Source organism: Epinephelus lanceolatus, chromosome 6, assembly GCF_041903045.1.
Source record: "Epinephelus lanceolatus isolate andai-2023 chromosome 6, ASM4190304v1, whole genome shotgun sequence".
NCBI lineage: Eukaryota > Metazoa > Chordata > Actinopteri > Perciformes > Serranidae > Epinephelus > Epinephelus lanceolatus.
In genome coordinates, this window is record NC_135739.1 from 1,955,123 (window position 1) to 1,971,148 (window position 16,026).

At 44.5% G+C, this 16,026-nt stretch overlaps 1 protein-coding gene across 12 annotated transcripts in view; it reads right to left on the reverse strand.

Annotated features, from left to right (window-relative positions):
- Nucleotides 1–16,026, reverse strand: part of nfia (nuclear factor I/A) — a 272,870-nt gene that overhangs the window by 9,219 nt on the left and 247,625 nt on the right. For 7 of the 12 annotated variants that reach the window (XM_033622238.2, XM_033622243.2, XM_033622241.2 and 4 more), the window contains 3 exons: nt 15,801–15,979; nt 12,520–12,685; nt 9,126–9,214 (listed from right to left, as the gene is read on the reverse strand). In XM_033622238.2, the coding sequence (XP_033478129.1) occupies nt 9,126–9,214; nt 12,520–12,685; nt 15,801–15,979 (434 nt within the window). The remainder of the gene's footprint in view (nt 1–9,125; nt 9,215–12,519; nt 12,686–15,800; nt 15,980–16,026) is intronic. The other 5 variants (XM_078168440.1, XM_033622240.2, XM_078168437.1 and 2 more) reach the window with 1 other exon arrangement.

Consider the following 16,026-nt stretch of genomic DNA (forward strand, 5'->3'; position numbering starts at 1 on the left):
GTCGTGGTCCAAAAGTGGGTTCATTCTGAATGGACTGCAAGTGATTTGAAAATGTGTCTAAAAATATATTTAAAACACACTTTATTTTTTAGTACAGTGAATTTCCTTCACAGAGCTTTTATTCTGAAGTGCAGTTTCCCGCGGCAGAGTGAGTGACTGACAGACAGCTCTCTGACAGACAGCAAACTAACTGTACGACACGGCCAAACACAAGTATGACTCTGAATGTACTGACCTGTGTGGACCTTGAAGTAACAACTAAGGGTGCTTTCACACCTGCCCTGTTTAGTTCTGCTCAATCAAACTCAAACTTTTTTTTTCACTAATCTGTCGTATCGTCAAGAATATCGTTATCGCAAAAAATCCCTGAAATATCCTGATACTATTTCAGGGCCATATCGCCCACCCCTGATAAGAATGCTCTTCAGTGAGCGTGGATTCTGTTCTGACCAGAAACAAATCCCAGATAAGAAAACACTGGTGATGAAAACTGTGTAAGTGGATTTTAAGAGGAACTTTCTTCTTAAGAACAGTTGGCAAATGAGACCAGATGTTTTCAGCTGGGGTGTTTCGCCTTAACATGGAGCACCACCCTCTGCACGAATGTCACGTTTTGCTCAGCTACTGTTCGGACTCAAAGGAAAGATAAATCCTCAGGAGGTTTGTTCAGTCCGACACATTTATATTGTGGTTGTGATGAACGCCGCAGCCTCTAAAGAACATTAACGAGACTTCAGACGTGATTTCTCGTGATGGATCTCAGGTTTGGGTCGGACAGTCACAGGTAAGTTTAATGTTCAGGACCTTAAACACAACACGCTGCTTCTTCTCACTTCAGCCGGGAGTTTACCACACTTTCTTCTTCCGCAGCACCACCGAACTCTGTGAGTGTGTGTGTGTGTGTGTAATCCATCTCTGATAGGCCGGTATCGATTGGCAAAGGTGCATCGTTCATGTTTCATGCATCTCCCTCCCCTCCTCTTCCTCCTCTTCCTCGCTGGCCCCGCCGAGTTCAAGTTCATCCCCGCCTTACATCATGTCTGGTTGCCAGGGACAACCAGACGGCCCGGGACGTGACTACCATCGCCAAGGCAACCGCATCGCCCTCCACCCCCATCCCCCCTTTCCTACCTAACCACCCCAACCTTCTTCTTCGTCCTCCTCCCTCCTCTTCCTCCTCCTTTTTCTTTCTTTACATTCATCCTCTCTCCAATCGCCTTCTCCTCCCTGTCCCGCTCTGCACTTCAGACACACGCACACACACACACACACACAGAGGTATTGATTTGAAGTGAGGACACACACACCTACACAAACACACACACACACACACACACCTACACTAACACACACACACTCTTTAAAAAATTATTTGCAATTTAGAAAATGTGTTTCTGAATATTGAAGGTAAAGTGAAAGTTTAAATAAAACACATGAAGGTAAATAGTTTCTGTGTGTGTGTGTGTGTGTTGCAGGGTTTCTCGGTACTCCTGACTCGTTGTAATTCTATTGCTGTGTGTGTGTGTGTGTGTGTGTGTGTGTGTGTGTGTGTGTGTGTGTGTGTGTGTGTGTGCGCAGTAGTGATAGAGGAGAAGACTGGAAGGTTAGTTTTTAATCAATACAACTTGCTGACGCTGAGACTTTTCTACCTCGCTGGCTCACTCCCTCCCTCTCCCCCCCCCACCAGTGTCTCCCGGTGTCTCTCGCCCTCTTGCTCGCTCCCTGCACTGCAGCTCCTCCCTCCCTCTGTCCTGAGAAGACTCAGAGAAGATGAAACTCTCACAGGCCAGACAGTGTGTGTGTGTGTGTGTGTGTGTGTGTGTGGAGTAATGTTACCACACAGCAGGCCGATGCTGACAGCTGTGATTCAGACTGTAGATACTCATCACAGAAAGAGAGAGAGAGAGAGAGCTGAGCGGAGCTAGAGGAAAAGGAAGATGGAGGATGAAGGTGGAGAAACTTTAAAGGATCAGTCTGGTGTTTTTATAAAGTTTTTCTCACTGTTAACAAACCGACAACATATTTAGTCGTGTCAATCTGTGGTTAGACCCGGGAAAAACTGCCAGAGCGTTCATTCAAGGTTTTCTGTGATCTCTTGGGACGTCCAGGTAACATTAACTCAACTCAACTCTATTTATACAGCAACTGTCATACAAACATGCAGCCCAAAGTGCTTCACATGGCAAAATCAAGCAGGATTTATAGTTGTGCAGCAGAGCCTATGCACTTATAGTTGAGTGGTGGTGTGTCTGTGTCACTCTGCAGTTACACCTCCAAAACACTAGTTGGCAGCAGAGGTTTCTCTGAAGTGCAGTAAAGTTTAGTTGATTCAAAACACACATTAAACACACATTAAACATGGCTTAATAGAGACAGTTTCAAACACAAATCAGCTTCACTATAACTCGCAGCATTCACAGACAAACACTTGTCTTTATCTGGACACATTTTCCCACAAATACAACATGCTAACGTTATTAGCACAAGCCTATGGCATTTTACATTGTATAAATTAGCCTAGCGTCTAGCAGACTTCTCTCTACTTATATGAAACCAGGGACAACAGCAGCATTTAACAAAGGTAACGTTACAAAATTCAGCTCCATTACAACTCACAAGGTTCACTGACAAAACAACTGTCTTATACTAAACACGTTTTCCAAACAAATACAACATGCTAACGCTATTAGCACAAGCCTATGGCATTTTACATTGTATAAATGAGCCTAGCAGCTAGCAGATATTTCCTCTGCTCATATTTCAGCCAGGATAAATCACACACAGTGTGTGGAGGCTTTATTGTCTTCACAATTTATTGTTTCTTATCTGTGAAATTAAAGTAAATCAAAGCTTTGTTTCCACTGAGGGAAATGGTTTCAGCTTACAGAGACAGACAGGAGGTCTGCGTCACTGTGACGTGGAGTTACATTTCTGGGGAGGTGCATGGTGTCGATTCAACGCAGAAGTATGAATTCCGCATTAGAAGGACACAGACACAAGACAATAAAATATTAAATAAGCAAACCAACCAAAACAGAAGAAACTAACAAAAAAGATAATTAAAACTCCATAGAATAAAAAGAGAGTCAATAATAAATAAATAAAAACTAAAGATAATATATAATTAACAGGAGAAATTAAAAAAAAATGTGAAAACCAATGGATAAAACTTAAAAATCAAACTTTAAAGGTCACGGCGCAGGGTCTGCTGCACAAGTATAAATCCTGTTTTGCACTATAGGCTACAGATCACAGTGTACAAGTGAACCACCACATCACTGCTGATCGCCACAGAAGACAATGAACATAAAGGGAAACTCTGCCAATACTGAACCAGCTGTGTGTCGTCGGTGTGTGTGCAGATGAACAGTGTTTGGCTTCACCTCCGTGCTGCTGCCAGCAGCCGCACCTCTGCCGCCACACGTGCAGGGATTTTCAGAGGAATTAAGACAACATTCATCTGCACACAATGTGATGACACACAGCTGGTCTCCCTGCTTCCCTTCACTGGTTCCTGTACAGCAGGGTCGGTCTTTGTTTCACTGTTATAATCATTAAAAAGCAAAAGCAGCATGTGTATACATTCAGTAGGCTATATCTTCAGTAGCTAGCTAACCCTACACTTTTCAGGGTTTGATTTTGGAACAGGGAAGAAACATATATCTTTTTCCAACCTCTCCAGGTAACAAGTATCATTAATACACGACGTGCCCCAGGCACAACATTTAGCTCCAAATCCACAAAACCAGCCTGAAAATGAAGGAAATCTGAAACGACTGCATTAAGCAGTTCAGTTCAGTTCAGTTCAGTTTGGCATTGTTTCCGTCTCCACAGTAAAAGTTGTGGATGGTAGCAACAGAAGCGTTCCTTAGCGTCCCCATGTTTGGTCCCCCCTCTGTTGGGGTACCTAGCACACAGATCTGGTACTAAAAGGTGGAGCTAGAAACCCTGCAGTCTGATTGGTCAGTAGAGGACGCTCACTCTGGTTTTATGTAACCTCTGTTCATACATCAGTAAACTACAACTATAAAATGAAAGAGAAAAAAATAACTTCATTCACTGGGCCGACTGCCGGCAACTTTTAAGGTGGAACGTTAACTTGTAATGTTACGCAATGCATGAGTTGATGACGTGAATCCATCAGCACACCTTAAATTTCACTGTGACAACTTTGACCATCACTTTAGTTTTTATATGACACACACTTTTAGTAATGACTTTAAAAATATAGATTAATTTGGAGCGGATTATGTGAAGGTCATATATTCTAATCCTCACTTCCTGTGGGCTACAGCAACACTAAACCCCTGAGCTTGCCTGAGAAGGACTAAATGCACAAAGCTGCTATTTTTAAATATCCCATGGAGAGAGACTCTCACTGCAGCCTGTTCTATTTTGTTGTGAAAATGTGGGCGTGCAGCCTCGTTCTGTGGACGATAAACCAGGTGCAGACTTCCATCTGTGTCACCGCTGATGAGGAAATACAGCGAGTGCTGGACGGAGCAGTGAGTGACAACAACCCCGCCCACATTTAAGAGGACTGTCTGAACAGACCGAGGGTCTAGGTACCATGTCTGAAGGCTTACTGCTGGTTCCAAAGGTGCTGGACTGAAAGGGTTTGGTGGAGACGGGGCTTCAAAGTCAATGGAGCACAGCTGTGATGTTGTCAGATCCTGGTCTAAGCCGGCCTGATGCTACATTATAATTGGCCAGTCTGTGCCCGGGGGTGGGACTTAGTGCAGGGTTAGTTGTGGCGACTCTCTGACACTAAACCTGTTAGTTTGTGTGTGTTTGGTGTTTAAGGCGACTGTAGGTGAATTTTACCGGAAGGCTTTGTAGAAAAAGAAACACTGTGTTTCTTGGAACAACAGCGCCTCATTTTATCGTAGAGCTCCAGATTAGATTCACGAACACACCCTCCATATTCACTGAACCTCTCTACCACTATACTCTCCCTCTCTCTATCTGTGATAGTGTTTCAATGTCTCTCACCCGCTCCTGTCTCGTCCTGAGTCAGCACTTCACACACACACACACACACACACACACACACACACAGTGTGGGTGAGTCATGAGGTGGGCGTGGTGCTTTTACTGCATGTGTGTGTGTGTGTGTGTGTGTGTGTGTGTGTGAGCTTCACCTTGAAGACTGTGTGCAAATAGGACACGGAGACAGATGATGACTACACTCACACACACACACACACACACACACACACACACACACACACACACACACACAGATGGGAAAGCACCCTCACTGCAGCGTCTGCTGCTCAGATGTAACTTAACCGCGCTCACACACACACTTATTGATCAGGTCATGGCTGGCTGTTGTATAGTAGTGTGTATAACATTTGTGTGTGTGTGTGTGTGTGTGTGTGTTGGTTGGCATGATGGCGGTGCCAACTCCCTCCTCCCTCCATCTTCGTCTCCAAGGGCAACCGCCACCGTTGCCCACGGCAACCACCACGCTGACCCATGTGGGCACGATGCCTACTCTCACACAATGCCAGTGCCATCTGCCCCCCACTCCTCTAAAATCCTACACACACACACACACACACACACACACAGAGGAATGCACAGACTGTCCAGTTGGTCACCATGGCGATGAGAGGTGGGGGTGTTTACGGTACTGTCCCATGGCTTGGTCTTTCTAACAGAAGCCCGATGTCGACCGCCCAGGGTGACTTTTGTTCCCGTTTCTGTGTGTGTGTGTGTGTGTGTGTGTGTGTGTGTGTTTGTGTGTGTGCGTCCTGCTCTGAGGTCACACTCCTTAATGCAGCAGGGCTCTCCCTGTCAATCTACTTACTGCCTCTTATACACATTAACCAACACACACACGTGTTGGCAGTTCTGGACTTGTGAGGATCCTCGTTAACATCACAGATTTCCCGGAGCTCCTGAAGCCCACACCCACACCTGAGTCCGACACGCTACACAACAGAAAAAGAACCACACTTTTGTATTTTGCAGACACAACCAGTAACACCACTCAAAGCTGCAGAGTCCCGCATCTGGTCGGATACCTGATGAAAAGGTGAATCACAGGTGGTGTTTCGTCTCAGTTTTATTTCTGGGTTCAGTTCAGGGTGAAAAAAAGAACATGTGCGTCAGATCGTAGGTGTACATTAACTGTCCAGATGTGCTGCTCAATATTATGAGAATAACAAAAATATATTCTGTTAAATTGTACTTCCTGAATTACCTTTTAAATAAACTGTCTTCTTTTCACCTGTATGAAACGTCCCAAAATGATCAAGTGCTGACAAACTGAATTATCTGAACAGTGCATGGTTGTTATAGGATTAGCAGGTTTGGGTCGAGGTATGGATCTTGTGTTGTCATGTCGGGTCACAGAACTAACGTGCAGAGCAGGTGTGGTGTTAGACGTCACTGTTCCCGTTTGAGGGCTGGTTTTGAAAATCAGACCTGTGCAAAGAACTTTCTCAGCTGCAAATGTCTGCAGGACGGGATGCTTTTATTTTATTTGCAATTTTTCATTTGTTTTTTAAATTTTTGTTTTGGATTTGAGAGGAGGACATTTTGGCCTATAAAAGTGTTAAAACCTCAAACAGCCCTTTGTAGCAGTGATCGCACATCATGTCTTTGATTCCAGAATTTGTCTGTACAAAACACCAACATATTACAAAATGCCCTTACCTTCAGAAATGGTCCTTTAAAATGTCCCCAACAATGTCAGCGTTGTCCAAAAATTCCCAACTTCACAAAAATGCCCTGAGGTTCTTCAGTTATCAAAACTTTTCTAAATATATCCTAACTTTCCAAAAATATCAACTCTTTACAAAACTGCCCTCAATATCAAAATCTGTCCTCACTGTTTAAAATGTCCTCACTTTTAAAAAAATCCCCAGCATCCTAAAATGGCCACAGATTCTTAAAGAGCGTCTTTCTCAAAGTGTCACCTTTACAGGTTTACTCTGCTGGATTGTCGGCCACTGTTTTTACACACGCTCACCAGTGAAAGTGAAAGCAAGACCGTCCCTAGATTCACTCTTGCTTTGCGTTTTCGATATATTTACATTCTTTGGCACCGTGTCTCTTGGATACCTGCTGCTTACGATCTGCAGTGTTGCCAGGTGCTTGATAATTATCATATTTGTACGATAATTTGGCCCTCTGTACGATGTACGATCAATAATCCCAAAAAAGGCCAAATGTACGATCATTTGACGATTTCATGAATGTGTGGTTGTAATCAGTATGCTGGAGTTTTTTTGCGGGCCCTGAAGGCATCTGTTCCCATGTGACATGTTTCAAGCCAATCGTACTTTGCTTAGCGTGAGATACGGGTGACGTTTGTCTCTGAACAATGAGCACAATTGGCTGAATGGTCAGCTGTACCCGCCCCACGAGGCGCTAGGACCCGTCAGGAAGTCGAGTGAGAATGAGATTCAAAACAGAAGAAGAAGAAGAGGAAAAACAGAAGCAAGGAAAATGGAAAAAAAGTAAACCAAAAAAGTAAACACTAGAGTGACTATATTTGCCTATAGCGCATCAGTAGGATTGTTATTTTGGTTATGATGGATGTACAATAATTTCCCTCAAAATACGATAATTTTGAGTCTCTGGTACGATAATCCTACATTTCCCACCTGGCAACACTGATGGTCTGGCACCTGGTTGCTACCTTTTTAAGAAGCCTCAGCCTCACCTGAGCTCTGTGGGGATACACGCACATGAACATCCTGAACACAGAGAATAAGAAGAAAATAATAATCTTCAGACAGATAAATACGAAACCGCACACTGAGAGTGGATCATAAGTGATGACGGAGAGGAATTACTTCTGTATGAGTCTATACGTTGTTTTTAGGAAGCGGCTGCAGAGTTTATCTTTAAAGAAAAACTCAAATCTCTGCAGCACGCTCCGTCTGTCGGTCGGTCCACAAAATAGTTCTCCCTCTTTGGCAGCCATATTTTTTTGGTCGCTGTAAATTCCTGCTTTCCCCAAAATGTTCTTTCTTTCCAAAAAGATGTCGTCAAGTTCTCATAAAAAATGTCCCCACCTTTTAAAAACGCCCTCACTTTCCATAAACGTTTTCACTTTCCTGTAATGTCCCCATTTATTATAACGATCCTTTCTTTCCAAAATAATCTCATTTATAAAAACCGCCCACATTTGAAGTTCATCACTGACCTGAAATTTATGTTGAATCCTAAAAAGATGACATCGTTTGTGTAAACGCACGAGCTGGGAAAAGTCCTCATTAGTCAAAGACTGAGAGACGACAGACGACAGCGACGTCCCAGAGAGACAGAAGAAGAATAAATAACAGGAGTCTGTTTCAGCAGCAGTGACAAACACCTGGCTCATGTCTAACTGTGTGTGTGTGTGTGTGTGTGTGTGTGCGTTGGCCTGTGACAGAGTCAATAAATCGACAACCTCGTTCACTGCAGGCCACCACACACACACACACACACACACACACACACACACACACCAAAGCAATCAAACATGTCCCGATAGTCAACAGAGGACTCCCACCTCACTGTCATCTCACTGCACTGTGTTTGTGTACGTGCGTGTGTGTGTGTGTGTGTGTGTGTGTGTGTGGGATGAGTTAAGTCAAGGCTGCCCAATCGTTACACTCTTCATAAATCAGCTGGCAAACAGACCCTGACCTGCACACACACACACACACACACACACACACACAATAGCATTGTGTTAAATGTGGATGTTGCGTTCACTGACCACCTGCTCCATAGTAAAAGTTACAGGCCTGACGTGAAGCGCTGCTTTCTTTTCCCATCTTTGTTTACAAGCTGTTACACCGAGGCCACGCAAAACCCTGCTCTCTGATTGGCTGTGAGGTCCTGTTAAAATCCTAGAGAAGTACACGCCTCAAACGTAGTTGATCATCAGTTTAATGGCTGTTTCAAACCGAAGCTCAGGGTTTATTAAACTGCAGGTGACAATAGCAACTGTGTTTCATCCTTGTGGTTTGGGCCATGTAGTGTGAGTTAGCTCCAGTAAGACTAACTGGGTGGAGACTCAGAACCCACTGGGAGGCGGGATATGTTTCCCATCTGGTCTGGACTGTGGAGACCCCAGGAGGAGCTGCAGGGATTTGTGCCCACGTGTGTGTGTGTGTTACCTGTGGTTGCTGAGGGATGTTAAAGCCGGGGTCTCTGGGTCCGACGCTGACGAACCGCTGGGCTGGAGATGAAGTGGGGGTGGAGTAGGCTGCACGACACAAACACACAAAAACAAAGTTGAGGTTATGAACATCCAGCTGAGTGTGGTGTAGGTGCCTCCAGTTATGATTCTGGTGACTTGAGATCAAAGATTAGAAATGAAGTCACAAAAAGTGTCATTCATTATTAATTCATTTTCTGATTCCTTTGTTTAAGGATTTTTTGGGGGGAAATGTTTCCTCATCCACTGTGCGAGTCCAAGGACAGAGGGTGTCGTATGTAAACTCTCCTGGGGCAGATTTCTGATATTGAGCTGTAGCTTGTTTGCAATCAAGTGAATATTATGACACAAAAATTCAGATGAACAGGAAGTGATAAACACACATACTGTGTGAACTGGACATAAAGGAAAGTGACGACATCACACTGCTGGATGAAGCTGCAGGCCCCGATCACACTGGACGCATTTAGCAGGCTGCTAAATGCTATACGCTAAATGTCACTAGTAAAAATACGCATGCTGTGCCTTTTTATTGTTGCCAGGCAACCACGCCGTCAACTCCTAACATCCCTGTGTAATCAATGTATTTTTAATTTATTGTATGTATCCTGCAGTAATCAGTGTGTAGTTGCTGCCATGTTGAGGCAGAGGGTGCTGTCTGTAGCTCTGGTTGAGGGTGAGAGGCTGTCAGCAGATAAACAGAGATCTGTGTGGGTACATGAGACCCTAAAAAAGAGGCTGGATCATGGGGAGTACCACCAGTTGGTCCAGGAGCTTCTCCTCCATCATGGACGTTTACAGTACTGCACTTATCTGCTGTTTTCTATTCACATGGTGCTAACTGTGCTTTGTAAAGTCGTATAGCTCTGGGTATCCAGCAACCACTACCACCAGTTTCTTCTCCATTGGTTACCAACTGTAAACTTGTTGTCGTGACCACCACAGAAGGCCCGCCTCTCAAATCATCCCATTGGACAATGGAGAAAAGGTGGAGATGACATGGAGCGTTTTTCTGCTCTGAGTTGAAGTTTTTACAACTTGAGGAGTTCAGAGCGCTCTGGCAAAAACGTCAGGCACCTAGAGCACAGAAACGCGAGGCGCATCGCAACACAGAAAAAAAAACACGAGCAAAAAACTTCCCTCTCATTAAAATCAATAACAAAAAAGCGCCTCCAGCTGCTAAAATGTGTCCTGTGTGATCAGGGCCGCAGGAATCATTATAAATCTGAAACTCATGTTGGAGGTCATACAAAATGAAGAAAAGTGATTTTTCTACAACTTGACCGATTTGCCTGCGGGGGACACGATCGGCGTTACACGACCTCGTCCTCCAGACCTCCTAACGTAACACGAGGAGCCGATGACACGCACAAGAGTCCAGAGGACTTTACGTATTGTGTATGCCGTTGGGTCCATGACTGAAAAAGAGGCACCTCACGATTTGGTAACGATTCAGAGGGCTACGATTCCACGATAAAATTATTATTATTATTGATAAATCTAGATGCATCAACATTTTTTACTTCTATACATGATTTATTTTTTTTCACTGTGTGACTACCTGCTACTCATAAACAGAGCGCACTGTATTTTTAGAGATCTATAATTAAATAAACAGATGAATTTACTTGCGTGTCGTGCAGCTCTTGTTCAGGTCCCTTTTTCCTTCAACCTTACAGCAAAGAAGTTTCAGTACCTGAGCTTTTAACCCAGACTGTATCCATCTCAGGTCCTGCACAGGTCCATTTTTGAAAATCTGCCCATTCCCATAAAGATCAGCACCAGAACCGACCCGTTACCTGTCATTATGTCTAAATCAAAGCTGCACCTGTGATTAACCCCTCTCCAGTCCCTCACAGTCAGCTGGTTCTCCATCTCTTTGACTGGATGGTGAAAACATTCAATCACTGCCAGGTTAGGAAACATGTTAGCATGCTCCTTCCACCACCATCAAACCTCCAAAGGATCTGAACTCCATGTAGGCTGCCACCTCATCCTCGGGCTGCAAAGTTTCATGGCTGGAGTCCTCCACGTCGGGGTCAAAGGTTACACTTGTGTCACTGACTTTCAAATTTTTTTGAGCCATCACACAGCTTCTTGCAGGTTACCTGTCAGGCTCCCGACCTGGTGCAGGACTCTGATCCATCTGCTGCTGTACATATTAACCCATTGTGGGACATTTCTGCCAGCGTAGTGGTCACTGTTTGCATACTGTAATATTTCACCAAAAATAGTTTTTCATTCACATACTGTTGAATAATAAATATTTTAAAAGTTAACTGCATTAATTAAATAACAAATTCATATGAAAGCACCTCACAGTCTCCTGCATGTGTGATGATCACAAAATAAAGGGGAGGCAGGACGCTCTGCTGTGCTGTGCTGTGTTAACGTCTCCAGCAGTGGAGAGCAGCGTCTCTGCTGCACCTTCAGGTCCAAGAAAAGCCAAGACTCAGAGCAGACCGGGCGCAGGGTCATTTTCTTCTTCCTAGAGTTGGTTTAAGTTCTTAACGCTGCAGTGTGTGTTGGTCAGTTGCGTTTGTTATCGTTACTGCTAATCGCTGCTCCGCTCCGTTAAAGTCTCTGGGTGATGGTGTAGAAAGTATTAACCATTTACTTCACCTTCTCCTCACAAATATAATTATTTAGACATTAAATTAAAACACACTTGCAGCCACTGCCTTAATTAAAAGTTAACTCTGGTGTGTCCACGCTGCACACTGTCCTGGTGCTGCACTGACCTCACGGTTAAGTTCCGCCTCATCAAGTCATTATTAAACATTTGGATTCTTGACATTTGTGTATTGATGCTGAACTGTACTGTCCACGTCTGCATCTCAGTGCATCTACGAATCAACACTGCCGTTCACAGCATCGACAGATTTAACAAAGTTTTGAAAGACTTTTAGGAATTCTTTAAGATCTAGGTCAGAGTGATGACAAAGATTTCTTCTCTGCGAGAAATTAAGTACATTAGGACTTGAAAGCACCAAAAACAGAAGCCATAAATATAAATATCCACGTGTTGTGGATGAGTGTAAGTAAGGAGGATTAAATATTTTTGGCACAGACTGAGCGTGTTTTTGCCAAACGACAGTAAATCGACTTTAAACCCTGAAGTCAAAAATAATCCCAACACAATGCGAGTCACCTCTCACAGATTATGAATCATTTCCTTAGATTTTGAAGTAAATACTTGATTAATAATTAAATTATTGTGATGCTTATTCTGTTTTTTCCTTTGTTGCAGAGGCGGATTGGCCTCCAGCAAACACTTCTTGTAACATACATGATTCATGCATGTAGGGTATGAATTCAGAGGTAAAGATAATGATGATATCTTTTGCACTCACTGGGCGAGGTGGGTGAGTTGCCTCCGCCCTCTGTGGAGGAGGTGGAGGGCGGCTTGGCGTCGACGGGCAGCGGGACGGGACGGGCCATCGGGGGAGGCGGAGGGGGAGGCAGCATGGGCGTCGGCAGGAAAGGGTTGTGGACCTTTCCTTGGGAGCTACCATTGGGCTGCAGGAGGAGGGGGAGTTACAAAAAAACATGAAATAAAAAATTTAAAGACAATATTTTGGGCAGAAAAACATCAACAGGTCGGTCACACAGCTAACCTGTAACAGCTCAACTCTCTGCTGCCCTCCGAGTGCGTGTGAGGGTGTGTGTGTCTCTGTAAGAGTGTGTGTGTGTGTGTGTGTGTGTGTGTCAGCAGTTTTCCTGGCTGGTCATAAAGAATTCTGCTGCTGCTCGCATTTTATCCTGCTAATCTATAAGCATAATACCACAGTACCTCGCTTCACCTCTCTGCCTCCTTCTGTCTCTACTCCTTCTCCCTGCAGACTCTTCATATACTGATACACACTGTGTTTATACACTGTATGCTCACAGGTCTGTGGGTGCATTAACATGGACATGTACACACTTTATATTCTTCAGAACCCTGGAGCTCGTTGATGGAAACCAGGATACCGCTGCATTAAAACACCTCGTGTATGTTTCCAGAGGTGGAATGTGACCAGACCCATTTACTAAAGTGCTCATGTACAGATTTGAGGTTCTTGAACTCAACATGAGTATTTTCTTTTAATGCTACTTTCTATACGTGAACAGATGTTTTTGAAAACATTTTCCTCTATGTTCTGGCCTCTGGTCCAGTTTTAGCTTTAGGTCATTTTTTTAAAACAGGCTCCAGGCTTCGGATTTTTCAAAACGCCTGTGTTGACGTGTAAAGGTCCAGAAACACCAAACCAAAAGCAAAGCAGAGCTGACAAAAGTCAACTGTTGCATTGCCACTCGTTGCCTGTGTCTTGGCCAAAAATTTGCACCTGAACACATCGCAAATGACAACTATCACGTTCATTCTGCGCCTGCGTGAGAGGAAATAACTCTCCATAGCAGCAGGTGGCGATCGTCTGTGTTCGTCATTCAAAAAGAGAAAACAGAAGACCACCAAGATGCTAGTTAGCCAGTTAGCACATTTACAACACAATCCAATGTTGAAGAGTGGATGATTTTAACTGTGCGCTTGCTAACAACAACACAATCACAAGATGATGAGTCAAGTGATGTCACTCTCCTGTAAGCTCCGCCATCTCTAAAGGATTCAACACCAAATCCATAGAAAAAAGCCGACACAGGCTAAAGATGGCCGGTGGTGCCGGACACGTCACTTAATCTAGGGCACCAGACACTCACTGATGGCTCAACATTGACTAAGAGCTGACTGCCAGCTTGGTTTGTCAGGGCCCCAAACAGGCCCCCAGGAAGTGCGCCACGCTTTGAAGCCAGTTAAGTAATGGCAATACTGTGGAATTACAACTTCCCAGTCTGTCAGCTGATGCCACTGGGCCCAAAATACTTTTTCCAGTAGACTTAGATTGTGAAAAGACACCTGTAAATCAGTGGATCCTTTTTTTTAAGCGTCACAACACCTGCAAAATAACTTGTTTACTATCAGGATTGGATCCATTCAGTCTGATAACATTTGGAAAGTCTCGAGGAGCCGCGAGATTAAATCATTTTATCCCCGTTGAACTTAGCGGAGTGCCAAACAGGAAGTAGTCAGCTAAATCGGCTCACTTTTCTTCATACTTCCATGGCCCTGAAACGGAGCGCTTGGGAAATGATGATGTAATCTTCTTATTTCATGCATGACCACTGTTGGTTTGTGTCATGAGTATGAGCCAGAAACAACAACACGGTGGACTAACAGCTTGCTCACGTTCTCTCAGCACTGCTCAGGTTAATGATACTAATAATACTTCCCACCCAAATTCCTGCATCACTGAACAGACGAACGGAAGCGTCTGCTGCACCCAAGAACAGCAGAGTAATTAACTAATTAGCTCCACCTCATCTAACTACAACAGAAAAATCCTGCTTTTACACTAATGTGTGAGTCTCACACCCTTTTTCACCCACAGATGGCGCTAAAGAGCCACTACGAAATCCTGTCTTTACGCCATCTTTGCTTTTTTACACAGAACCAAATGATCGCAGCGTCATGTCGCTCCGGTGTGTGATTTTAGACAACATGCTGACACTGCAGAAGCAAAAGAGGCGTGATGGTGTGACATGTGACACTACAGCTTTGGCCTCTAGTGTGACTTATAACAAATGTGTCAGCAGCACTTTATAAACAATAACGACATCACACGTCAATAACAAGCATTTGTCTCATCTTGATCTCGTCCTCTGCTCGGAGAGTAAGGAGCTCCTGCACCTCATTGTTTTCACTATTTGTGGACATTTTCTTCTTCTTTGAGTTAGCTGCTAACTGATGCTAGCTGCTTTTCACTCAACCGGCGAGGGTCACACACAGAACACATCATCAAACCATCACACCCGTCCCGTCCTGTCGACTGTCCCTTTTACACTGACGTCACTTCGGAGCTTCCACGACCTCAGCTGTCAGCTTGAAGGTGAGACAACTCTGTCCCTCCTCTGCGATCGAGGTGGAATAATGACACAAGATTCTGGTCTTGAACAGGCAGCGTAGAGAGGCCATTACCATCTGATGACATCATACAAACAGTCACAGGGAACATTTTCAATCCAGGACTTTTACCGTGACAGCGAGGTATTAGTACTTTAACTTAGCTGAGTGATGGGTCTGCGTACTTTTTGATGCTTGTTTGAAAAAACAAATAAATAAATCACAAAAGGTGTTTTAAATGTATCGCGAAAGTTTTGGTGGAGAGAAGTTTTATTGTCATGTTTCAGGACATAACGCCATTTTTCTGTGACTTCCACTTTCACTTTAGCTCCACATGTTTTTACTACATCTGCAAAAAGAAGAAAACAGACAGACTGTGTGTGTGTGTGTGTGTGTGTGTGTGTGTGTGTGGTAGGGATGGTGGAGGGTGTATTGATTCGGTGTCTAGACGCAGATATATCAACTATCCCACTGCAGACAGAAGGCCACACACACACACACACACACACACACACACACACACACACACACACACACACACACACTCTGCAGTGTTTTCTGCTCCAGCCCTGCAAACAGATACTGAACCCACCTTTGCAGAGGCTGGAAAACCCAGCTCAGATGTTTCATTTGTGTGTATTTCTGTGTGTATTTCTGTGTGTGTGTGTGTGTGTGTGTGTGTGTGTGTGTGCTTACGTTGAGGAAGCCCACCTGTCCGGCCTGCTGGGCGGAGTCAGGACAGACCAGCTGGACGAACTCCTTGAGCGTCTCCTGCGGGTGATACCTGATGGCCGGGTGGGAGAAGTAGGAGCCGGGCTGCTGCAGGATGGGGGAGGAGGAGAAGTGGAGGCTGGAGGGGGGAGCATGGGGGCTCGCTGTGGGAGGGGGGGGGGGGAGGAGGAGAGGAGGAGAGGAGAGAGGA